Below are 23,768 nucleotides of genomic sequence, written 5' to 3'. Positions count from 1 at the left end.
GGAAAATACTGCTTCACTGACTAAGCAGAGCTTCCAAATGCCGACGAGTTTCATTTTATAGTATCAAAAACTCTCATCCGAAAAGTCCTTAAACTTGGGAAACTGCCAAGCTTTTAGGGAAGACAGACGTTTCCAAAATTGCCATTTTTTTCTCGAAAGCACAAATGCTTGTCACTGGCAAGTGTAGTTCTTCACTCAGAAGCTCAGAGGGACCAGGACTCAGGGACTGAAGATGTCCTGAAGCTGATGTGCTTTGTGTGGGTAGGTGGTGGTGAACTGTGGTGCCCTGGTGTGTGTGGAGCCTCTGGCAGTGCGGCCCCCCAGCTTCTGCACTGTCCATGGGTGTGGTGGCCGTAACCAGCCCCCCCCAGTGCAGCCCCTGGTCTGCTGACCACCTGAAGAACTGCTGGTGTAGGAGTGTGGGTTAAGTTCTGCAAGAGAAGGAGGTAGATGACCCCTGAGGTGACCAGAGCTGAGCGGCTAGCTGGCCGTGCCTCCCCAATGCCAGCGGGGTCACCTGACTGTCCTCAGTCTCGGGCTCTTTCTGACTGGTCCCAAGCCGCTACATCTCAGAGGCTGCCCTGCAGCGCTCACAGAAGAGCCCCTGGGCTCTATGACCCGCCTTCCTGCAGCCTCCCATTTCTGAAGCACAGGTGTGACTGTGTCCTGGGCCCCAGACCTGTTCCCAAGGGGAGGACAGGTGGCAGGTGTTTGAGCTGCAAGCAAGAACTGAAGTGATTCTGCATCTTCCTGAGCACTAGTTGCAGGCCATCCTTATGGGGGACAAAAGAGCAGCCCTGAGGGGCGGAGGCGTGGGAGGGGTCATCCTGGGGAGAGCGGGCTGTGAAACCCAGTCGGAGGCTCTGACTGACCCACGGGAGGACCGTCATCTGTTCTACATGATACCCAAGGATGGACCCTGGTGGGAGCCCCCTCCACTCTTGCCCTCTGCCCTCCTGTCCTCCAGCTCTGCCCAGTGCTCTGCGGGCACCTGGGGATGGATGCTTGGGCAGCTGCCAGACCACCTCTCCAGCAGCTCAATGGGCCAGGCGGAGGCAGCTGGGAGGAGAGGTACACTGGAGCTGGAACTTGGTGGTCAAGAATGGACAGAGCATCCGGGAGAGGTTAAGGGTGGAGGGTCTCCCTAGAATGAGCAGTTGTGTTGTGTTTTTGGCGTCTCCTGTCTCCTTGGCTGCCATGTCCCCCTGGCCCCTCTTGAGTTCTGCAGCAGAAGCTCACCTACTTTCTCGCAGACACCGAGGCGTCGCAGTAGAGTGAAGCTCAGCAGAGCCACGAGGCTGGAGCCAGCATGCCTCACTGCTCACCTGGCAAGGACTCTGTGTTTGCCGGCAGAGGCCTGCAGACCCCCGACTTGTAGAGGGGGTGCTGCCCGCCGCGCCCAGGTCCCAGCCTCTCCCTAGCACCTCTCGGTTTTGGCTGCCATGGTGCTCTCCCTGGAATGCTCCACCATCTGCAAGGTGATGGAGGCTGGAAACTTTTGTTCCACTGAACTTTGCCAGGGAGCTATACTTAGCCACCAAGTGGAGGCCAGGAGTGGGCTCTCTGAGTATAGATAGTAACCAGTGGGCTATTTTCAAACTTCCAGAGAACCCCCGGAATATTCTGGGCCAACCCGATATTTATGGAAGCCTCTGGGCTCCCTAGTGCGTCTGCAGATTCAGGAGAGAGGTCTCAACAGGGAGTGGGGGGCAGCTGGGCCCCCAGGAGGCCGGGCATCCCTCCCACACCTGTCCTGGGATCTGAGCCATGAGCCGGGCGTGAGCGTCCCAGTCAGAAGGTGGCCCCAGGGGTTTTTTGTCTGCCGCCCCTCACGAGCCTCCCGGGAGCACTTTTCATATGGTGCAGATGCCGCCCCCACCCCAATTCTCTTGTCCAGAATCCTGCGGATTTCTTAGGCTCCTGCTTTTGCCCAGACTTAGCCCACTGCCTCCGAAACACCTGCTTCCTATTCCTCAAGTCCTGGGGCTCCTGTCCCCCAACCCAGTCTCTTGCCCTGGAGAGAGGCACTGACAGTGTGCTTGGAGCAGTGTGATCAAAAGGCCTTCCGACGGGAGAAAAGAGAAGTGTGACACATAAAAATCTGGGTAGAGAAAAGAAAGCCTGTGGTTGCAGGGCAGGAGACCCAGATAGCAGTGCCATACCTCACGTGGGGTCAAGTGTGAGTGAGGGTTGGACCCCTTCTTGATCCCCACCCGTGGGTGTTGGGAGTGGGCTCCAGAAACCCGAACACTAAGCGAGTGTCCTGGGTCAGTGCTGCTGCTGACTAGGCAGAACCACGAGGAACAGAGAGGTGGGAAGCTGTGAGGCCTGAGTGGCCAGCGGGGACGTGGCCCCATGGCAGGGACGCGGTGTGCTGACTGCGGCCACCCTGCTCGGAGGGGAATGTCTCCCCCATTCATTCCACGTTGGCTCCCTGGCAGGTGCCCGGGCCTGTCTTCACCCTGCCTGCCAACCCACCCTCCGCCAGCCCAGATATAAATATAAGAGCATTTTCCATGGGCCAGCACAGAAGGGCAAACATGGGACTTTATTTTAGGCTTGTGAAATTCCCTTCCTCCATCCCCAACAGGTGCATCGGCTTCATTTAGATATTGGTGCTCAGAAATAGAACACAATTTACAATATAGCTTCCTTCAGGCATCTGGATGCCATTTTAAAAAAGCTGTCCAGCGCGGTGGTCGGACACAAACACAAGTGCAGTTGGAGCTCAGCCTTTGCCAGGAACCAGCAGAGGCTCCCGAGCCCTGGGCTGCCCACCCCACCCAGCAGCGGCCCGGGCACTTCAGGAGACGGTGCGGGGTGGGGGTGGGGTGTCCCTGTAGGCCAGAGGCCCCTTCTCACCCGCAGTGGGGCCCTGACCAGGACAGCGGAGAGGAGGTGGGGTCAGGCACCAGCAAACTCCAGAGTGGGCTGTGGGGGTGGGCTCATGCTGCCTTTGGCGAGGTGTTTCTTGTGAGATGGCTGCCGCCTCGACCCTTCGTGCCTGAGGGGAACAGGGACCCACCAGACATCTCTGGGCAAATGTGTGTTGTCGTCAGCTGTTACAGGGTGAACAGTGCCCCCATTCATATACTGAGGTCCTGACCCCAAGGAACCTCAGAATGTGGCCTCATTTGGAAACCGGGTCTTTGCGGATATTGTCAAGAGGAGGTCATCAGGGTGGGTCCTCGCCCAGTCTGACGGGTGTCCTTATAAAAAGGGGAGATCTGGACACAGAGACAGACACACACACGCGGGGAGATGGAGGCAGAGATGGGGGTGATGCTTCCATGAGCCACAGAATGTCAGAGGAGCCAGCAAAACAGGAGCTAAGAGAGGCCTGGGGCCCCAGAAGGGACCAGCCTGGCGGGCACCTCAGCCTCAGACTTCCGGCCTCCAGGCTTGTGGGGGAGTCATTCTCTGTGGTCTGAGGGCCCCGCTCTGTGGGTTTGTAACGGCCACCCCAGCAAAGGGCACATTTCCTTCAAGGGAAACGTCCGGTTCCTGCCATCTGTCCTCGAGAGAGGCTGACTCCTGTGAGGGGGGCAGCGGGCCTGGGAACGCGAGTGTGGCTTCCTCCTCAGGGTCTGTGTTGTCAGCAGATGCAGTCTGGTTCAGGCTGGATCAGGGGCTCTCCTGGGTGGTTAGTTTCATCAGGGTCACCTTCGGTCCAAAGAAGCCCAAGGTCCAGTTTCCTCTGGCATGTCCCCGGGTCCCTTCTGACGGCCGGATCAAACCAGCCACCCGGGGCCTGTTGGCCCCCTGACGTGTCCCTCAGGGTCTGTGTGTGCAGAGCCGGGGACACTGTGGTCCTGTCACACAGGACACAGGAAGGGGGTCAGCAGGTCCAGTGGCTCAAGGCTGAGAGCGGGGGCCTCTGCCACTTGCCATGTGACTTCACCCTGGAAGCGGGACCGAGGTGCCTAACTCTGTCCCTTGGCCAGGACCAGCCCTCCTGCAGAGTGGAACAGGCGTCCCCTCCTGGTGTCAAGGACTCAACCCATCTCCGCCAGACTCAGGCTTCCTTCCTGGTTCCTGAATGCCACCCCACAGGGTCCAGTGCAGACGACTCAGACACGCTGCCAAGAAGCCGGGCCAGCCCAGCAGGTGACTGCCCATAACAAGGAAATGGGGTCTCAGCGTCTGAGTTAGCTTGGAAAGCTGTGTTCTGGGTGGGATCAAAGATGGGCTGTTCGCTGGTTTGAGGGTGCTGCAGCCTCAGGAAGGCGCTGCAGCCTCAGGAGGGCGCGTGCAGGAAGGAGGCTGCATGCTGAGTGATGGGCTTGGGCCGCGGGCAGGGGGCTACAGTGAAGCTGTGTCCGTGGTGGTCAGTACAGATGCTGCAGGCACAGCATGGACTGTCCTCTGAGTTAGGCTTTGAGGAGATAAACGCCCATCACAGACAGCCGGCCTCGGGTGCTCTCTCACACCCTCACCCCGTCCCTCGTCTGCGTTGAACTGTCCCCACGTCCTTCCGAGGGAAGGTGCCCTGCTCACCTGGGGCTGCCAGCCCAGAAGGACCGCACAGCTCAAGGCCCTTGACCCTCGGTTTCCCCTACTCTGGCCAGAAGCCAGGATCATCCAGGTGCCCTGCAGCTGCAGCAGCCTGTCAGAGCTCAGCCTCTTCCGTGGACCTGGGGGACTGGGCAAGCCTCAGAGGCCAGCGCATCGGGAGTGCAGGCTCTTTATCACCCTGAATCCACCCGCCTCGGGGCCTCCTGCTGCTCCCTCCTCAGGACAGCCTAGTGAGGAGGCAGGGGGATGCGTGTCGTGAGTGTGCGCCTGTGCACACGTGACATGAGACAGCTTGGCCCACCCCCAGGCAGGTGGAGGTGAGCCTCGAGGTAGCTCTGCCCGCGGGTGGCCCCCAGGGATGTGCTTGGCCCAGGTCAACCTGTCAGTCAGGAGCGGAGGGCACCCAGGGTAGCCCCGGCCTTGTCAGCCTCACTCAGGGGTCGCCTGTGTCGGCTGAGCACGGAGGTTCTAGTCAGGATGAGCGTCTTCCCTGGAGAGAAGCCCCTCACCTGGGCAGGGGAGGGCGCCGGGCTCCTCAAGGACACCCCTCCCCTCTCAGGGGGCGCAGCAGCCAGCCTCCTCATGCCGCGCCAGGAGCGCCATGCGGGAGAAGGTCTTGGCGCAGCGCTTACACCGATACTTCTTGGTGTCCGAGTGTGTCTGTAGGTGGGCCCGCAGGTTGGAACGGTCAGCGAAGGCCCTGCTGCAGTGAGGGCAGGTGTAGGGCTTCTCACCTAGGGGAGCAGAGGGGACACCGGTGAGGGACCCACTTGCAGCAGTCAGAACACTGAGGGGGAAGCCCCCGCCTTGTGAGTGAATAACTGCCCCATCCAGAGGCTCGCTCAGCCCCCCAACAGGGACTCCAACGCCTTCCTCCCCATCGCCCCCTCCCTCCGGATAACTGATGGGGGGGTCCTCTCCACGCCTGCCCTCAGCCGAGGGGTCACGTGCCCAGTAACCTGGGCAAGACCTCAGCAGCTAAAACACAGACTTTGGTGAGATGGCTCTTCTGCTGGAGCTCCCCAGGGCCCCTGCCACCAGCCCTGGGCAGGAGAGGCGCTGCGAGCCTTCTGGGAGCTGTGCCCACCCCCACCTCCCCCCAAGCCTTGAGGGTGGCCATGCGCGGGCAGCATACAGGCCCTGGAGTGCACCCGTGTCCTCCAGGCCGCCTCCAGTCAGGGCAAGCGGGGATTTGGACAGAGTCCTTCTGCTGGGACCTTCTGTTAGGCCGACCCAACAGGTGTAAAAGGAAGGTCAGTGAGAGTCCTCTGTTCAGCTCTGCCTGTGTGGAGAGTCCTGCAGGGCCCTGAGCATCACGTTCCCGCTGCCCGGCCCTTGTGTTCCCAGAACAGGGCGCTGACCCCTGACGGTGTGATCGGGCACCCGGAGGGGGACATCCTCAGTGAGTGGTCAGGGAAAACCGGATGGATTTCCAGCCTGAAGAAAGGCTCCTATGAAACCCTCCTTCCCGTCCCTCATTCAGTACGACTCACAGGGCTGTGACCGAGGTGTAAGGGAGGGTCCAGTTATGGAAAGTGTGTATTGTAAGGCCCGGAGCTGTCTCTCCGTGCCTGTCTCTCAATCACCAAGTGCTTCACAAAGCCCAGGACTCGAGATGAAGAGTCCCCGAGGGCAGGGCAAGGCTGGGCCCTTGCAGTCTTTCTGGGCTGTTTAGTTTACCACTAAGACGTGGCTCCCTGCCCCACATTCCCCTCCCATCTGCCCCTCTTCTGCAGCACTTGGCACTCCGCGGCCACCCTCTCACCCAACGATGGGTTTGCTCCAGAGTAACTCCCAGCCCCCGTCTCTGTCCCTCAGACAGACTGTGCGATCCCCTGGGGTCCTCCTGCCCAAGCCAGGCCCTTCTGGCTCCTCTCCTTTCCTTCTCCTCCAGAATCTGGAAAGGCCACGGAATGTGAGAAGTCAGCCCCTGCAGACGCCCTGTGCATCCCACCAGGTGTATGAGTTGATACTGGAGACAGGAATGTCCCCAAAAGGATGCCTGTGTGTCCTAAACCCGGGTACCTGTGAGTCTGGGGGTGTGGGCCTTTGAGCCGCAGCCTCAGGACACCAGGAAGTAGAAGCAGTGTGTGCATCTGTCCTCTTGCTTATGAAACCACCCCTCTCCCTGCACCTCCCGCTTTGAGAGCCAGGCCTCACCCCGCCCCCAGCTAGCTCCTTGGGGGCCCGCGTCTACCTGTGTGGGTCCGGAGGTGGCCCTGGAGCAGCCAGGGCCTGGAGAAGGCCTTGCCGCAGATGGCGCAGAGGCAGGGCAGCGTGTGCGTGCGGATGTGCATCTTGAGGGCGCCCAGGCTGCCGTACTCCTTGTCACAGAACTTGCAGGTGAAGCAGCGCTGGGCCTGCAGGTGGCAGTGCAGCTGCTGATGCCCGGCCAGGGCGGCCGGCGCGTGGAAGGGCCTGTGGCAGGGGAAGCCCCCCGGGCTGCAGGGGGCCCGCTCGGCCCCCGGCAGGCAGCAGCCCGGAGGCTGGGCCCCATCTGCGTTCAGGATCGAGGGCCAGCGCGTGGGCAGAGCCAGCAGCGGGGGCAGGTTGAGGTGGTTCACGCTGTCTCTGAGAGGTGCGCTGGGGGCCCGGCCAGCCCGGGGGTCCTCCAGGCTGACTTCCAGGGGGCCTGGCCCCAAGGCCCTGCCAGCTTCCTCATTACACAGGAATGTGGGGAGGGGCAGGGAGACGTGGGCAACGACGGAGGTGAAGTCCCAGGGCTGGGGAGGGTCGCCAGATGTGGACGGGGCTGCCTTGTCTGGGAGGACGAAAGGCACCACCAGCCCCCCACAGGCTGCACAGGCACCACTGGTATCTAGAAGCAGGGCAGGGAGACAGGGCATGGTGAAGTCTGAGTCCCAGTGCTGGGAGTCCTCCAACCCGCCTTCCTGGCCCAATCCCACAACCAGGCCTTCGGCAGCCCTGTGCAAAGGAGGTCCTCACCAGACAGAAGTGTGGGCCACTGGGTCAGAGCAGGAATCTCAGCTCCTCTTTAAAAACAAGGACAGAGAAACATCTCACAGGGTCCCAGAGCAGCCCTCAGGGGCCAAGGGAGACCCCCTGACCCCCTGGGCAGGACAGGCCCTGTCTCTGAGCCCCTGCCCCAGCTCAGGGCCAGCTCAGAGCTCCGTCCTGCGGGCTCCCACACAGCATTAATTCACAGCACTTGGCAGCAGGCCGATGTGTGTAAAATAGCTAATTGGCCTCCAGTCACCTCCGACCCCGCTTGCCCATCACAACATGGGTGCACACAGCCTCCTGCAGATGCTCCCAGGTCAAAACAGGTTGTTCCAGCTGGTGTCTACTGCCTTCTGGGTTGGCCTTCCCTCAGGCTGTGGGCCAGCATGCCTCATGCTTGACCCAGGGGGCAGAAGCCCCCAGAGTAAACAAGTTAGGCAAGTTCAGTTCTGCACTTCCCCAAGATCAAATCTCCAAACAGCTCTCAATCTATTTCTTATTTCATGTGTCAAAATAAATCTCTGGCCCCATTTCTGTGTCCGCACTATTGCTCTGGGTTGAGAAAGACAGACCATAGAATGGGGAAAATATTTGCAAATCAGATATCTGATAAGGAATTAGAGTCAAGAATATATAGGGAAACTTTGCACTCAACAATGAAACAACAAATAATCCAATTTTTAAATGGGTAAAGAATCTGAATAGACATTTTTCCAAGGAAGACATACACACAGCCAATAAGCACCAGAAAAGATGCTCAGTGTCCTTAGCCTGCAGGGAGATGCAGGTTAAAGCCATAGTGAGGTGCCACATCATACCCATCTAGGATGGCTAGAATTAAAAATAGGCAATTAGATGTGTTGACGAGGATGCAGAGAAATGGATAAGTGAAGGAAGTTTTCCCTTTCTCCACCCTCTCCTGACTTCACTGTTTCCCACTGCAGTCTTCCCAGTGATAACATCAACACACCAGTTTCCTGTCCTTCCAGAAGTAGAGGCTGGACAGTGACTAGCTAAGGGATGAAGTCCAAGTAATTTCTGGAGACAGCACTGGGGTGCCCAGAGAGTCTAAGGGCCCTTGTATAGGAAGAGAGTCACCTTAAGTCTCTGAGGCTCAGCTACTACCCAGGCCCCAGGTGCCACCATGGAGCCAAACCCTATCTGGGGGCCGGTGTTGACCCCACTGGGAGGGCAGGGGAGAGGCAGCCATCTGCTGGGTGCTTGTGACTGCATGCTTCTGTTAATACTTTTCTTTTTAGTTAATTAATTACTTTGGCTGCGCTGGGTCTTAGTTGTGGCATGTGGGATCTAGTTCCCTGACCAGGGATTGAACCCAGGCCCCATGCATTGGGAGCACAGAGTCTTAGCCACTGGACCACAGAGGAGTACCTCTGCTAATACTTTAAATGTTTCCCCATACATCCTGGGTTAGCTAGATTGTTTTATTCATCCTGTAGCTCAGATTCCTGGGAGAATAGACTTTTAAATTCCCTTCTGGCTTCAGGGGTTCCCTGGGGAGGCCCAAAAGGGCACTTATTGAAAAGTGAAGAATGCTGCTGCTGCTGCTGCTGCTGCTAAGTCGCTTCAGTTGTGTCTGACTCCGTGCGACCCCATAGACGGCAGCCCACCAGGCTCCCCCGTCCCTGGGATTCTCCAGGCAAGAACACTGGAGTGGGTCGCCATTTCCTTCTCCAATGCATGAAAGTGAAAAGTGAAAGTGAAGTCGCTCAGTCGTGTCCGACTCTTAGCGACCCCATGGATGGCAGCCCACCAGGCTCCTCCGTCCATGGGATTTTCCAGGCAAGAGTACTGGAGTGGGGTGCCATTGCCTTCTCCAAAAGTGCAGAATGGGGGACCCCAAATCCAGCATCTCAGGTCTATGCTAGGGTAACTGCCTGACAGAAAGAGGGTCACCACAGCCATTTGGCCTCAGGAAGCTGGTGCTCAAGGCTGAGGGAGAGGGGTAGGGAGCAGAACACTGGTGGCCCCAAGGCTGCTCCCTGACCATCAGTCACTGGGCCTTGGGCGACTGTGGGGTCTGCACAGATGAGTGGGGTGCCTGTGACACTGGACTCTAGACAATGGTTTTTCAGCCTGTAAAGCCACGACCCATGTGAATTATGTGTCCTGTCATACATGTATATCCAAAAGAAAAGTTTCCTTTACCATCTGCATTGTACTCTGATGGTTTCTGTTCTTTTTTATTTTATAAAATTGCTGGTGGTGACTCAACTGGATTTCTAAATGTGAAGTTGAGAATCCCAGTCCTAGACTCTGCCCACTGGTGACAGCACCCGCTCCCCCAGCCTGGACTGTCTCCCTGCTGCCAGTCCTGAGTGGGCACCGACTCTGTGCTCTAGTCTCCACAATGTCCCTCCACCCCACTCTGAGACAGCAGTACCCCAGAGGGTCTTCACCCCAAGAAGCTGTGGAGCTGGGGGCAGCTCTGACCACTCCAGAGAGGCCTTTGCCCTGGCACCTCCACGTGTTCTGACCCTAAAGGGAGTGGAGATGAGTGCACAGGCCTGGTTGCTGGACGCCCGTTTCCCCACCTGGGTGAGGACTGTCCTCCCTTAGTCCAACCTACCCTGGGCAATCTTCTCTAGGGTGAAGGGAGGTGGGAAGGAAGGAGACCCCCAGAAGGGGTGAGGAGGCATTGGAGGGGGCCCAGCAAACTACTGGGCGAGCTGGGGCTTGGCACCAAGGGCCCCCTGGGTCACTCTTCCCATTCCCTCTGCTCACCACCGACGCCAGGATGCTCTGGGGGCCTTTGGAGAGCAGCCTGGGGTCACGTCGTCTCTCTCCGCAATATCTGTGGGGCTCTCTCAAATATCTTGTCCCAGGAAGATGGCCCTGGGGTCCTTTTTCTAGGATGAACATGCCAGGCCATAGCGAAGAGCCTCAGAGTGACTAGGGGCCTGGAAACTTATCTAAGTGGACAGAGAATCCTCACCCACTCTGCCTGACGCGAGGCCGAGGTCCCTGGAGTGCACAAGGCGCCCGCGGGACACCTTCCTACCTTCAGCTCCGTGGTCCCTCCTCCCACCTGGGACAGGTGTCCCGGCTCCCGGGGGGCGCGGGCGGACGGGGACGAGGCGTCTCCCCTCTTGCCCCGCGGGAGTCGAGCTCTGGGCGGGGCAGGGAAGCGAGCAGCCCCTACCTCTCTGCGTCTCCAGCTGCCCGTAGTTGGGGACCCTGTGGCTGGAGTGCGTCTTCACGAGGAAGGAGCGCGGCATGGTGCCCTCGCGCGGGTGGCGCTCAGCGTCCGCCGGGGCCCGCGGGCTGCGCGTCCCGCAGGTGCCTGGAGGGTCAGGTTATTAGCATAGCGCGCCGCCTCGGCCAACCAGCGCGCGGCGCGGCCGGGCCTGGGCGGGGCCGCGGGGCGGGGCCTCGGGCCACGCCCAGGACAGGTGCGCGGGCCGCGGGGGAGGGAGCGCGTGGCTGCGTGTCCAGCCCACGGGACTTCCCTGGCGCGCGCCATGAGTCACGCCGACCCCGAGACCTGGCGCGCCCACTCGCCGTGGACTGAAAGGAGGAGGTCAGGGCTGGGCGGAAGCCGAGCTGGGCTCAGTCCACCCTGTGGTGGGAGCGTGAGCAGAGTCCAGCTTCGGAGAACCTGCTCCAGCCAGTTATAAGCTCGCCCCGCCTCCTGCGCAAACCCTCAAAGGTAGGTTTGATGAGCGCCAGCCCTGAACTGCAGAGCTGACCCTGTTGACCCGCTAGAGTGGTGACCAGGGGCTCGACCGGCCTTGGGGAGAGTGGCCCTCTCCCAGTGGGAGGGGACCCAAAAGAGACAGTACTTTAGCAGTTGGCTCCAGAAAGCTCATTTGGAGAAAGGACACCACCTGACATTCCGGAATTCCGAGGGTTCAGACAGGCAGTTGTGGGAAGTGGTGTGAGAGGGCAGTGTGCGTGCACCCGCTGCCGCAGCCTAGTCTGTGTGACCCAGGCAGCCTCACCTTCTGTGTCTTTTGGAATTTTCAGTGCCACCAACAGCCGGCCATGCCTGCATGTCTGGTACCTTCTGATGTGGACATTTTATGAGTTCAGGGGTCCCTCTCTGGCGGGGGTGGAGGAACACACTGCCAGGCCCCTAAGAACCACCAGGCACTTCCCTGGCTGTGCAGCAGGCCTGCCTTGAGAGACACAGGCACCATGTGCAGCCTGATGCTTTGCCAGCCAGGAGCCTGGGGGTGAGTGGAGGTGGTGAGGAGTCCACAGAGGAGCCTCAGAGAGACGAGGGGAGGGAGGCCTGAGTCACATCGGGTCTTACATGCCTTCAGTTTTGCAGAAAAGAAAACGTGCCAAGGTAGGCTACAGTGGGACTGGGACTGGGGCTGGCACTTCCAGCCTCATTCAGGGTGTCTGTTGCTTGGTTGGGGCTCATGGAAGAACAGACAGGTGGGGCACAGATGGGAGAAGATGTCTGTGTCTCCCATCACCTGGCTTACCACCGGTTGCCACTCGCTTGCATTTCAGAGAACATGTGGCTGCCTTCTGCTTGTGTGTTTCTCCCGTGGCCTCGAGCTTTCCATGTGTACCTTCCCTTCCTTTTCTTCTTCCCAGATGTAGATAACACTTGCAGATACCTGGGCCAGCCCTGCACCCACACCGTCCTTCTTCGCCCAGTAAGCCACTGTGTGGCCACCCCAGGTTGACTTTAGTCCCCAGAGGGACTCGCGCACTCCCATGGAGAACCAGCTGATCTCATCCAGGAAACACCCCAGGGATTTCGAGGACCCTAGATCACCTCTGGGGTGGGGTGCTCCTTTCCGAGGGCTGCCATGAGCAGTGACCCAAAGGGAAGTTTGAGGTCCCTGCCTACTGCTCAGAACTGCCCTCCTGTGGTCACGCAGACTCCCTGTTCGGCTGTGACTCACAGGGTTGTGTCCGGGCCAGGCTGGAGTAGGATTCACAGAGGAAAACCCGAGTGTCTGCCCTGTTCGCACCCGGGCAGTGCTGGGAGGTCGGTGGCAGTGCCCCCTCACCCTGCTCTGTGTCCTCTGTCTTCAGTATGACCACCTTGCCTTACAGCTAGGCCCCATGCTATGCTGTCGGAAGCTCACTCCCCCCGGCCTCCTGGAATGGTGCTCCCCATCAGAGCAGGACGTTCAGGGACCCCAGCGTCTGCCCTTGACACCTGGTGACTTCTGCTTGTGGTCACATGCCCGCTTGCCTCTATCAGACACTGAGCCAGCAGAGGCCAGGTGAGATTGTTACAATTCCTCCTACACTGGTGTTCTCTTTCTTTTACAGGTATGTTTTGTTCTTTTCTGTGCTTTACAATGTGGCTCTGGGCTTGTGCACCTGTATTCTGTTAAGCCTGGATTTTCTACTGCCTGGGCTTCCTGGCCCAATGTGTAAAGCCCGTCTCTGTTAGATGCAGCCCAAGGGCTGGAGAGGTGGGACGCTCTCGCCCTCCCCCACAGCGCCTGGGCGAGGTTGGGTCTGTGGTTGGGGCTCAGCAGTACCTGTCAGATTAGATGGAAAAGTGTCAGGTGTGGTCCAGGCATGCCCCTCCCCAGGGATCTCTCAAGTGTAGACACGTGGGTGAAGGGACCTGGCCCCGCGGTGGGCCTGGCTCTGGGGCTCAGAATGGCACTCAGAACCTGGCCTTGCAGCTGGGGCTCAGCTGTCCCAGGACTCGGGGCACTTGCCCTGGTGGCGTGGCCCCTGTGTGGGTGTGTGGTGTATTTGTCATGAGGGCGTGGCTGTGACAGCCTGGCTTGGAGCATCCTTGTGGCTGGGTCCAAAGTCATGGACACAGTGCTCTGGCTCAGGCTGGTGGCCAGTGTGTGTGTGGTCACCCCCAGAAGGGGCTCATAGCTGCTGACAGCTGCAGGATCGCTCTAGAGGGCTGGTTGTTAGAGGTGATACTGGTTCTTAAATGGGGGGAGGGGTTCACATGCTGTGTGACATGGGGTTTCTGGGAGGGGACCCTGACCTTCACCCACAGCTGTGACCCACAGTGGGTGTATCACCAGGCACTGAGCCTCACGGGTGATGCAGGGCTGAGGAGGGATGCATAGGTGTGCATGCATCAGTGCTCGGGGGTGTGCAGGCCTGCACTCTGGCGTGCACACAAGCAATGCCGCAGGAGCTGTTCCAGGTGTCACTGTGGTTGGGCTTCCGCAGGTGCGCCGGGGTTTGCAGGGGAGTGTCTGCTGGTGCACAGCCGAATTCCCAACTCTGGGCCCCATGGCACCCTCTAAGGGCCCCTTCCCTGTCTGGGCCCTCGTTCCTGGTGGCTTGTGGGAGAGGCCAGAGGGCCACGGGGCGTGGCTCTCTTCTCTGTGATTGTGAGGGCAGCTCCTCCTGGTGGGGTCCCGGCCCTGGCAGCTGGCTGGGCTGGAGAACAGGGCTCACCATGGGTTCTGGGCGCGGAAGCTCGCTGCCGGCTGGTGCTGATCACACGCTGCTGGGGATGTGTTATCAGGCCCACGGTGTGGAGGTGTCTTTGGGCCCGTTAGTCTGCACTGCCTTGTCATGAGGGAGTTCAAGGCTCCTTTCAGGGAGTACGTTTCGTGGGTAGATGCGTGGTGCTCAAGTATGTCAGAGTCCAGAGGAGGCGCTGCAGCCTGGGCGTCACCCCTGGGGACTGCCAGCCTGCTGTGGCCAGGAGCCCTTGGTCGAATGCTGACATGGTGGGTGCTGAGGCCTCTACAGGGCGAGACTCGGGGACAGACACCCGGGCATCGCCTCCTCGAGGGCACTGTGAGGTCAGGACCTGCTGAGGCTGCCCTAAGGCTGCCCCTGGGACTCTCTGGGCACCAAGGGTTGTGACAGGCACATGAGAACAGCTCCATCCTCCCCAGGTGGCCTGTGGGTGGCTGACCAGCCTGGCTGTGTCCAAGAGGGGAGAACGTAGCTGCCACCAGCCCCGCTCCCAGGGCTGGAGGCTGAACTGGGGCTGGGACACGGGCCCAATGACCCCAGAACCCCATGTATCCCAGACACGACGTGCTGGCAGCTCCGGGGTGGCAGGGGGAGAAAGCGACAGGTCCTGGATGGGGGCAGGGTGGCCAGCCCCGGAGGAGTCAGCAGTGATGACTGCCGGGGGCAGGGGAGGTCGTGGCGGAGTGAGGTGCTGGGCTGGTGGGGGGAGGACGCAGGGCAGCATCTGCACCTGTCTTCTGGAGCCGGGCGGTCCCCACGCTGCCCCCGCTGGCTCCAGGCCCTGGGTGACCTGCCAGGGCCACCCCGAGGCTCCCCTACCTGCACACGGGGGCCTGAATCCCAGCCCCTCAGCCTCCTGCAGGAGGGGGACTTCAGCCACACGCTTCCTTTCCCTCCAGCCCTGGGGAAGCTGATGCTGGGCCTGGGTGGCCCCCGGATCATGTCACAGCCTCTTTTGGAAGGTAGCAGGAAGGACGGGCTGGCAGGTGGCATCTGTGGCCAGTGGGGGGCGGGGTGCTGGTGGCTCCTGAGGAAGGCTTTCTATAGCGGCTAACTGAGCCCCAGGCAGGACGGTCCTTTCGTGGAGGCCTCTGCTTGTCAGCCCTGCCATGGTCAGCGGGAGCCTCACCTTCTCCTGAGGGGCAAGGTCCAGGGCACAGGTAGGGGAGGCAGGCAGGGACAGCTCAGCAGCGCACCAGGACCCTGACCACACGGGGTTCTCGTCGCGTTTTAAAGGCCTGTGGTGACTTGGAAACAGCAGGGGGCTCCTGGCATTGATGTTGGCCTGAGACCACTGTCCCTGGATGGATGTCTGAGAGGAGGGCTGGCTCCTGGGCTGGAGTGAGGGCACATGCTGAGGGCACAGCCTAGCAGGCTGCCTGGGGAGGCTGTGGGAGCCTCAAAGGTGGAACTCCTTGGGAAGGACACATGACCGCAGGCCTGCAGCAGAGGATGGCCTCCTGACCCCACTCCAGCCCTCTGCTGTTAATGTTTGCTGAAAGAAACGCACTGGTCAGGCCGCTTGAGATGCTTTGAAACGTTTTATTTAAATTTTTTTTTTTTTTAAAGACAGCAATAATTTACTCCAGGAACCAAACGAAGGTGCCAGTGAGCATTTTCTGGCCTGACCAGCCACTGCCCCGGCCCCGCGTTCTGCCACCCTTGGGGGTGGCCCTGCCTGGGCCGGGAGGCTGTCAGCTTCAGAACAGTGACTGCGGGGCTGAGGCCGGGACCCAGGCGGGGGGCCAGGAGCAGACCCAGCTGCCTCCGCAAGTGGCCAGACATTGGGATTTCTTCTGGCTGTTATCACAGGGCCCCTGGGGAACGGCGAGGTGACCTGGGCAAGTAGTCACCTTGGTCCCCAGGCACAGCCGTTGTCCCGTCTCTCCCTTCCTTCCCCCACCTATCCCACAACCGTTCATTTTTGATTGTTTTTTTTAAAAAATATAATTTTGTAAATGTTCCATAAAAATACTATTGTTCCTAGTCAAACACAGATATTGCAATATGAAGGGTAACTGCTCTGTCTTTGCTCTAGAAAATGTGAAAAGGTCATCACACCGGATAATATAGAAAAGTGCGGAACCTCTAGGTATCACAAAAGCCAGTACCGAGCGCGCGAGGGGGAAGCGTTGCCAGGTGCTGGGCTGGGCCCCTGCGTGTCCCTGCTGGGTGGAGGGGCCTGAAGGGTCCTCTTGGCAGGGAGGACAGCATGGCTTTGAGACACGGACAGGGGCCGCACTCGCCACCCCACGAGGCCATGTGCTCAGCCCGAGCACCGAGGAGCCAGCAGCGCTCAGCAGGAGCGCAGGTGGTGGGGACGTGGCCTCTCCTCTGGCAGCAATGCGGTTCTGCCCGGCCCTCGAGGCGCCTTCCCAGGCGGGTCTGGGCGCAGGAGCTGGCGGGCTCTGTCCTTGGAGGTGGGAAGGCTCAGCCGGTGGTGGCACCGTCAGTTCTCGGAGAGAGACAGGGCCAGGGCGGCCTGGAAGGCGGCCTCCTCGTCGATGCTATAGTCCTGGAAGACGGGGCGGAGCTGGGCGGGACGCCGTGGTCTCTCAGGGCCACCCCTGCCCGGTCACCTCAGACAGACTGGAGTGCAGTCCCCCCGCCCTGCTGCTGTTCAGCCTCACAGTCACGGGTCCTGGGCACCTCGTGGCAACTAGTAGGGGATGGTCTGGCTGCCCTGAGGACACTGCGCCCGGTGACGGAGGGCTGGACAGACTGTGCGCGGTGGACGCGAGGAACGAAAGCTGTCCTTTCCCCCCAGATTCAAGGACGGCAGGGTGGGGGAAACCAGCACCCCCGTGTTTCTACCATCAGGACCAGGTGCGGGCAGAGTGGAGGCGGGAGCCTACAAGGCTGGGTGCCCGCAAGCTGGCAGGGGACGGGAAGAGCAGACCTCGGGGCGCACAGGAGGGGAGCGTCTGCAGGCGGGATGTGGCTCTTTCCCAGTGGGCACTGGAGGGGCCTGTCCCCAAGGAGGGTCTGTGTCCCCAGGCCTCAGTGCAAACCCGGGGAGACGGTCCCCCTGCGATGGCGCCTCCCCCAGAGGACCCCCCGAGTGAGGAGAGCTGGTTGGCCCGTGGGTGAGAGGCCCACTCTGCACAGCCCAGGGTCCCCAGCCTCTGCTGGCCCTGCAGACCCACCCACCACCAGCGCTGGGAGGGCAGGGGGGGGCGGGTCACCCACCACAAAGGTGTCGTAGGAGAACTTGTGCCTGTGCAGCAGGTGTTGCAGGAAGTTGGCGCTCTTGTAGCTGGGGTCACCCCAGGGCATGGCCGAGCAGATGGGACATACCTGGGACAGAGCCGGGGGTGGGGGGTGAGCCCACGGGGCCTGGGAGGCCGTGCGTGCGGGGAGCAGGGTCTGGGGCACAGGCAGGCTTACCACGCGGTTGGGATCGCTGCGGTGGTTGTCCACGCAGTGCTTCACCAGCTCCTGCTGGTCCAGGTTGCGGGCGCCACAGTAAGGGCAAGCGAAGGTGGACCTATTGGGGACGGCGCTGGGCGGGGGCGAGGGGTAAGTGGCGCTGCCCCTCTTCCTACGGCCTAGCCGGCTCGCCCTCCTCCGCACTGTGGGCCCTGTGGTCGTGGAGCCCGTCCTCCTCTGCACGTTCCACCAGGACCTCCCACCTGGTAACTCCCAGTCTCTCCTTCCTCGACGTGGCTGCCCGCCCAGAGTGGTGTCTGTCTGGCCCCAGCCTAAGGACTGCGCTCCCATTAGGGGGTGACAGGTAGGCCAGGCCAGGCCCTCCTGGGTCCCCACCTGCAGGGGTTGAGGCCCTTCAGAGCCCTCCCACCTCCTCAGGGTTGAGCCACGCTGCCCATCCTGTGACGTAGGCCAGAAACTGCCCCAGAGGATGACCTGCGCGGGGCCTACCTGGGGATGGGCTGGGACGTGGGCACCACGGGGACGAACTTGGGACAGTTGGCCATCTGCTCCTGGACCTTCATGCAGGAGGACACGTGCACTCTCATCTTGGCCAGCGTCACCTGGGAAGAGAGAGGGGAGGGTCGGGGCGGGGGCTGAGGCCCTGGCTACTGACACCCCGGCCAGCACCGTGGCTGGAGAAGGAGGCCAGTGCACCCAGGGCTGCAGAGCCGCACCCAGAAGCAGGTGCTCACAGCTCACGCTGTGGTCATGCAGGGGGCAGGGGGCCTCCAGGGAGCAGCCCTGACGGGGCCCCTGGGGAGCTGGGAGACATGGGAGGGTTGTTCGTTTAACTGGTTGATTGATTTGGCTGCTCTGGGTCTTAGTTGCCCCACTTGGGATTGTCAGCTGAGCCTTGTAGGGTCTAGTTTCCTGACCAGGGGCCGAACCCGGGCCCCCTGCATCAGGAGCGTGGAGTCTTGGCCACTGGACCACCAGGGAAGCCCCATGGGAGGGTATTTACTTGTGAAAGGTTACCCCTCATAACGGGAGCCAGCAGACAAAATTCTAGGCAGTCAGATGTGCTGAAAACTCCTTACTAAGAAGCAGAAAAGCTAATGTGACACAGCCTTCTCAATCACCAGGTTGCCCGCTCCGGCCAGAGGTGGAACCGGCTCGGCAGGGCAGGGCAGGGTGCACTGGCTGCCCGGGGCAGGCAGGAATGAGTGGAGAGAAAGAGGCCCGGGCAGCACTCCCAGGTGGCACAAACGGGAACCTCCAGGAGCGCCCACCCAGAGCCTGCGGTACAGGGGGAGGGCCTCCTGACACCGGCCTGGCCCCCCTCTGCCCAGGGCTGGGGACACTGCATGAGGCCTGCCCCTCTGATCCCACCTGTGTGGAAAGAACCACGGCACAGACCGAGCGCGGGGCACCTCATGCTGCTCCTGGGCTGGGAGGGAGGGGCGCGAGAGCCTGAAGGAGGCCCCTGGACATTCAGACCTGTGACCCTGAGGACAGAGCAACCAGGGCCGCTTCCTACTGTGGTAACTCAGGAGAGTTAACCTGTTAACCTGAGCAATGGCGGAATCTGAAAACCTCACTTCACGTTTTGCTCCCAGGCTGGGTCCCTTGAGAGCTGGTATACCTGCCTGCAGGAACAGCAGGTGTCGGGCGGGCTGGGGGGGCTCGGGTGCTGGAGGGATGGTGGGCCTGGGCCTGCCTCAGTCACCGCCTGCAGCGTGAGGGTCACTGGGGTGTTAGGCTGCATCTAGGGCGGGCTCAGCTCAGCCCCCATCCCCGCATTGGCCACAGCCCAGAGCCTGGGCCACGCTCGGGAAGTGAGTGGAATGGCAGGTTGCTCAACAGGACTGGGGGGTGGCCTGCACCTGGTTCCCCCATGCACCCGCCAGGAGCCCAGCCAATACCTTCTTACTGCAGCCTCGGCAGGGCGCCTTGTAGGACGCGAGCTGCTTCTCCACGTGGGCAGCCTTGTCCACCTTCTTGGGGTCAAAGGGCAGGCGGCACAGCGGGCACAGCGGGGACGGCACCTGCAGGCAGGGCTGGAGGCACTCCCCACAGAACCTGCAGGGGGGACATGGGCCTGAGGGCTGCGCACCCCTACGTCAGCAGGTGCTTCTGTGCGGGGCCTGAGGGCGGAGTGGGCACTGTCTGGCTGAAAGATGACCACTGTCCCTGCCCCATCATGGGCTCCTGAGCTGCAGCCATGACCCCCTGTCCTGTGCTGGCTCCCAGACTTGGTCCCAGCAAGAGCACTGGCTGCGGGAGGGCCAGGGCCCACCCTGCCCATCTCACTGCCACGGGTGATGACAACACCTCGGGGGCTCCAGGACAGCGTGGGAGACCCAGGAGGCCCTCCACCCACTAAGTCTGGGGGTAAAATCACTAACCCCCAGTGCTGAGAGGAAACCACAGGGCCCCAGGGCCCAGCACTCACTGGACTGAGCAGGGCCAAGGCTGGCCAGGAAGCGTCACCAGTCTTGGGACATGCCCTGTCCCCAGGCAAGCAGGGCTCAGGCCCTGAGCAGAGGCAGGGTGGCAGAGGGGCTGTGCCCAGGTGCCCAGGCTCCTCTCGGCTCTGAGCTCTTAGCCACGTCTCTGGAGGTGCCATGTCCTACACCCTCAGGTGCTTGGCCACAGCAGCTCGTGTTCACAACCAGCCCTGTGCTGTGGAAGAGCACACACCGCAGGTCAAACATTCTCAGCTGGGAGACAAGAGGGACTGAGAGCCTGATCTCAGGACCAGCTTGGTCTGGCCTTGTAGGAAGTGCTGGGCCTCGTCCAGCAGAGACTGGGGCCTCGTCCACAGCCCACAGGCTCAGCCCCGCAAGAAAGGTGGCAGCTTGGCGGCCTGCACAAACCCTGCTGGGCACTGGGGTTTGTACTGTTCCCCACGGGTCAGGCAGCTGGGGCTGCGGGCATTTCTAGGGGCCCAGCTGAGCGCAGGGTCCCCATCCTTCTGCCTCAGACTTTCACCTCTTTTCAGGAAGAGGCACCTCAGGCGATCCAGAGGCCCTTCTCCTGCATGCTGGCTTCCGTGCAGCCACCTCTGTGTGCTTTCAGTGAGGGATGTGTCCCCTGAGCCACAAGCAGCTGGAGGAAGCTTGCAGAGCGCCAGGCTGAGGCTGTACTCAGGACAAACCGGTCTTGGGTCAGGGGAGGGGTGCCTGGTAGGGATGGGAGGCAGGGAAGCTGCGGTTCCAGAAGCAGGATGAGCCCCGCCTGACCCGCCCGCCACACTGCCAGCTCATCTTACTCCCTAAGGAGCCGGGGCAGAAGGAGGTGCAGCACGGCCCCTGCCCTCGCAGGTGCACGGAGGCCTGGTTAGGGGGTGGGGGCGCAGCCCGTCAGCTGGCCGGAGCCTCTTCTGCGTGGGCCCATCGCTCAAGTGCTGCCCCCACTGGTGAACCCCTGCACAGACACAGGGGAGCCACCTGGGACCCTGAGAGGCCACTGAGCCTGTGGACAGAGGCCTTGCAAACTGAGCAGAGAAGCCCGCCCCAGGCTGGTAAATGCTCAGCAGTCCCGGGTCTCTGCAGGCACTGGACCACGGGCGCTGGGGGCTGTGGCCACAGAAGGGGCCTCAGTGACAGGGTGAGAGGCTGGCCTGGCCCAGTAGCCTGAGCTCCAGCCTCGGCTCTGCTGAACGCCTGGGGATTGCCCTCGGCTGCCCCGATCTCCTTTCCCTTGTGCTGGAAGAGTAACAGCACCTGTCTCCCAGGCCTCTGCAAGCAGGGAGGACTCAGAAAATGTCTGTTACCACCATTCTCTACACATCTCCTGACGCATAAGTGTGCCAGTTTTCTACAACTTCTGTTCATTAACAGACTGCACGTGGGGACACTTAAGCGGGGGACAATGTGACGGCACTGACCAGAGAGGGCGACAGAAGAGGCACAGTGGCTGGAGGCAGCCCAGGCAGAACTCTGGCCCCAATACACTGGCACTAGGGGAGGCTTTGTCAGAGCATTCGAAACAGGAGGTGGCTTCTGGTTCCAGATGCGGCTTACTGCCCAGGGCATCCCCTGAGTGTGACAGATTACTGGCTTATCTGGGGACTTCCTGGGAGCGCTTTCACAGTCTCCACCGAGGAGCCCCCTTGCCTCTGGGCTCCTGCTGGAAAGCCCTCCCTATGACCTGCCCCTTCTGTCGGGTGCTAGAGCAGGAGTCCAGGCCCAGGCAGGGCTGCTGTCACCTCCAGAAAACCTATTTTGTGGAAGGAAACTGCTTAGTTAGGTAGCTGTGGGGTGAGGCAAATAACCAGACCACCAGCAAACTTTTTAAAAGGAAAGGCGTGTCTTTAAATCTTTCATGTTCGTTTGCGCTGCTGCTGCTGCTGCTGCTGCTGCTAAGTCGCTTCAGTCATGTCCGACTCTGTGCGACCCCATAGACGGCAGCCCACCAGGCTCCCCCGTCCCTGGGATTCTCCAGGCAAGAACACTGGAGTGGGTTGCCATTTCCTCCTCCAATGCATGAAAGTGAAAAGTGAAAATGAAGTCGCTCAGTCGTGTCCGACTCTTTGCGACCCCATGGACTGCAGCCCACCAGGCTCCTCCGTCCATGGGATTTTCCAGGCAAGAGTACTGGAGTGGGGTGCCATTGCCTTCTCCTGTTTGTTTGCACACACGCCTTCAAAACATCGGACAAGAAACTTATAGAAAGTAGGCAGCAGAGATAACCAGCCAGGAAGTTTACATCAGCAGTAGGGTCAGGAAGGAAATATTTCTAAGGCAGAAGCTAAAGAAGAGGCTGCTGCAGGACCAGCTCAGGAACAGGAGCAGAGGAGTCTGATTCTGCCGAGAAAAGTGTGGGGAGAGGGTATTAGAGAAGAATATGCTTTCACAGCAGTTTGTGTAGTTCTGTATTCTAAAAAGACTTATTTGGGAAAAAAGGCTTGTGTCTAGGGCTGGGTGAGTGTTGATAGAAATCCTAAGCCCAGGAAAGGCTTTCTAAAATTGGGCCCCAAGACAAGCTCTGCAGCTCTCTCAACGATTGGCTGGAAGAAGCTGAACACACTGTGACAACACCCACTGATGTGTGTTGATGAGAGAGGTGCTGTTCAAAGGCTGCCCCTGCCAAAATGTCACAAATGGCATGAAAAAGTGAGGTGCAGCGCCTTCAGGACTTGTCAGCAACGCTCCCCCAGGATGCGCAGGTGGGTGTCTGTGCCGTGTGTGTGTGTGTGTGTATGTGTGTATGTGTGTGTCTGTGTCTGTGCCGTGTGTGTGTGTGTGTGTGTGTGTGTAGGCTTCCCGACTCCTGACACCGTCCTGCAGCCCGAGGATACACAGCATACACACCTAGCAGTTCCAGTTCCCTCTTTGCATCAAGAACCTCCTGGGCCAGCTGCCTTTGTTTGCAAAATGTTCTGGGGCCTCCTACTATCCTGGGTGCACCTCGGCCCCACCTCCTCAGCAGCTCTGCGGGCAGCCAAGCCCTCCTGTCCCCTCTCCCACCCTGCTATTTTCACTCAAGAGCTGTGTTATTCAGCCTTCTGGAGAGTTGGAGACCACACACTCTGATCTCAGGCCCCTCCCAATCAGGCTGGCAGCTCCCAGAAGACAGGAGTGCAGCTCTCTGCTGGGAGAAGAGCTACATCCTCAGGTTTGTGTTCCTGAAACAACTGGCCCTGGCGCAGCTTAAAACCCTAGCAATGTGTGTGGCATGTGGTCCACCGAGGGCCAGCCTGCCTGGCTGCTCAGTGACCCATGGTGACCCAAGTTCTCCATCAAAACAAAACAGCACCAGACTCCAAGAAAGCCTTTGTCCAAACTTTAGGGAACTCCTCTCCTCTGCAGTCACGACAAGCTGACAGCAGATCCAAAAAATAGTTGACAGCAAAAGCCACAAAGCATTTATTTACAATTGCCCACCCCAGTCTCCACTAGACAAGAGGGAAGGCGACCGGCACAGAGGTCGCACCCGCTGCCCTTTGAGTTCCCAGGGAGGCCCGCCGAGGCCGTCAGCGGCTCCTGGCACACGAGACCGGGCAGAGCTGCAGGTCGGCCCTGTCTGCCGACGGGGTGATCGGGGTCGAGCGCCCGGGGCGGGCGGGCAGGACGCTGGGCTGAGGCGGATGGACGTGCCCAGAGGGCAGAAACGGCGCTGCGCGTGGAACCCCTCGCCCCGCAAGTTCTCGCGCGCTGGGACTGCGCTGGGGTGGCCTCAGACCTCCCCGCGGCGGAGCCCGACCCCGCGGCCTCCCGGAGGCCAGCGCACTCACGTGTGGCCGCAGCTGCCGATGGCCACGGGCCGGTGGTAGACTTCCAAGCAGATAGGGCAGCTGTACTGCGCCTCCAGGGCGCTGTCGCCGCCAGCGGGCCCGCCCGGCGGCTGTCGCTGCTGAGCCGAGCCCACCAGGCTGCGGAACATCGCCATCCCGGGGCCCGGCCAGCCGCCGCCGCCCCTGTCCCGGCTCGGCCTGCGCGTCACGGCCGCGCCGGCGCCGAGATGACATCAGAAGGAGCGCCCGCCCCCAGCTCTAGAGTCACGGCTGCGCCGGCGTCGTG

The 23,768-nt window shown here is 60.7% G+C and overlaps 2 protein-coding genes and 1 long non-coding RNA gene across 4 annotated transcripts; 1 reads left to right on the top strand and 2 right to left on the bottom strand.

The window, feature by feature from the left end:
• Positions 1–2,529: 2,529 nt before the first annotated feature.
• SNAI3 (snail family transcriptional repressor 3) lies at positions 2,530–10,765 on the bottom strand. 2 transcript variants are annotated; one of them, XM_070388565.1, is made up of 4 exons: positions 10,637–10,765; positions 6,713–7,333; positions 5,025–5,249; positions 2,530–4,375 (listed from the first exon to the last, which is right to left on the bottom strand). In XM_070388565.1, exons 1-3 carry the CDS (start codon positions 10,710–10,712, stop codon positions 5,071–5,073), a joined length of 876 nt encoding a protein of 291 aa, XP_070244666.1. In that variant the 5' UTR covers positions 10,713–10,765; the 3' UTR covers positions 2,530–4,375; positions 5,025–5,070. The 2 variants fall into 2 exon arrangements, with proteins under 2 accessions (XP_070244666.1, XP_005892468.1); XM_005892406.2 differs by having other exon boundaries at positions 2,530–5,249.
• Positions 10,766–10,909: 144 nt separating this feature from the next.
• On the top strand, positions 10,910–15,571 carry LOC138991837 (uncharacterized). Its single transcript, XR_011467727.1, has 3 exons — positions 10,910–11,143; positions 12,511–12,683; positions 15,442–15,571. It is a non-coding gene; the product is annotated as an uncharacterized lncRNA (long non-coding RNA).
• Positions 15,395–23,742, bottom strand: RNF166 (ring finger protein 166). The gene is made up of 6 exons (XM_070388564.1): positions 23,483–23,742; positions 19,167–19,323; positions 17,752–17,864; positions 17,260–17,374; positions 17,062–17,169; positions 15,395–16,387 (listed from the first exon to the last, which is right to left on the bottom strand). Exons 1-6 carry the CDS (start codon positions 23,635–23,637, stop codon positions 16,322–16,324), a joined length of 714 nt encoding a protein of 237 aa, XP_070244665.1. The 5' UTR covers positions 23,638–23,742; the 3' UTR covers positions 15,395–16,321.
• Between the last annotated feature and the right edge of the window lie 26 nt (positions 23,743–23,768).

The sequence above is a fragment of the Bos mutus genome, chromosome 18 (assembly GCF_027580195.1).
Source record: "Bos mutus isolate GX-2022 chromosome 18, NWIPB_WYAK_1.1, whole genome shotgun sequence".
Taxonomy (NCBI): domain Eukaryota; kingdom Metazoa; phylum Chordata; class Mammalia; order Artiodactyla; family Bovidae; genus Bos; species Bos mutus.
The sequence above is the reverse complement of the archived record's forward strand: the minus strand, read 5'-3'. Positions and strand labels throughout refer to the sequence as shown.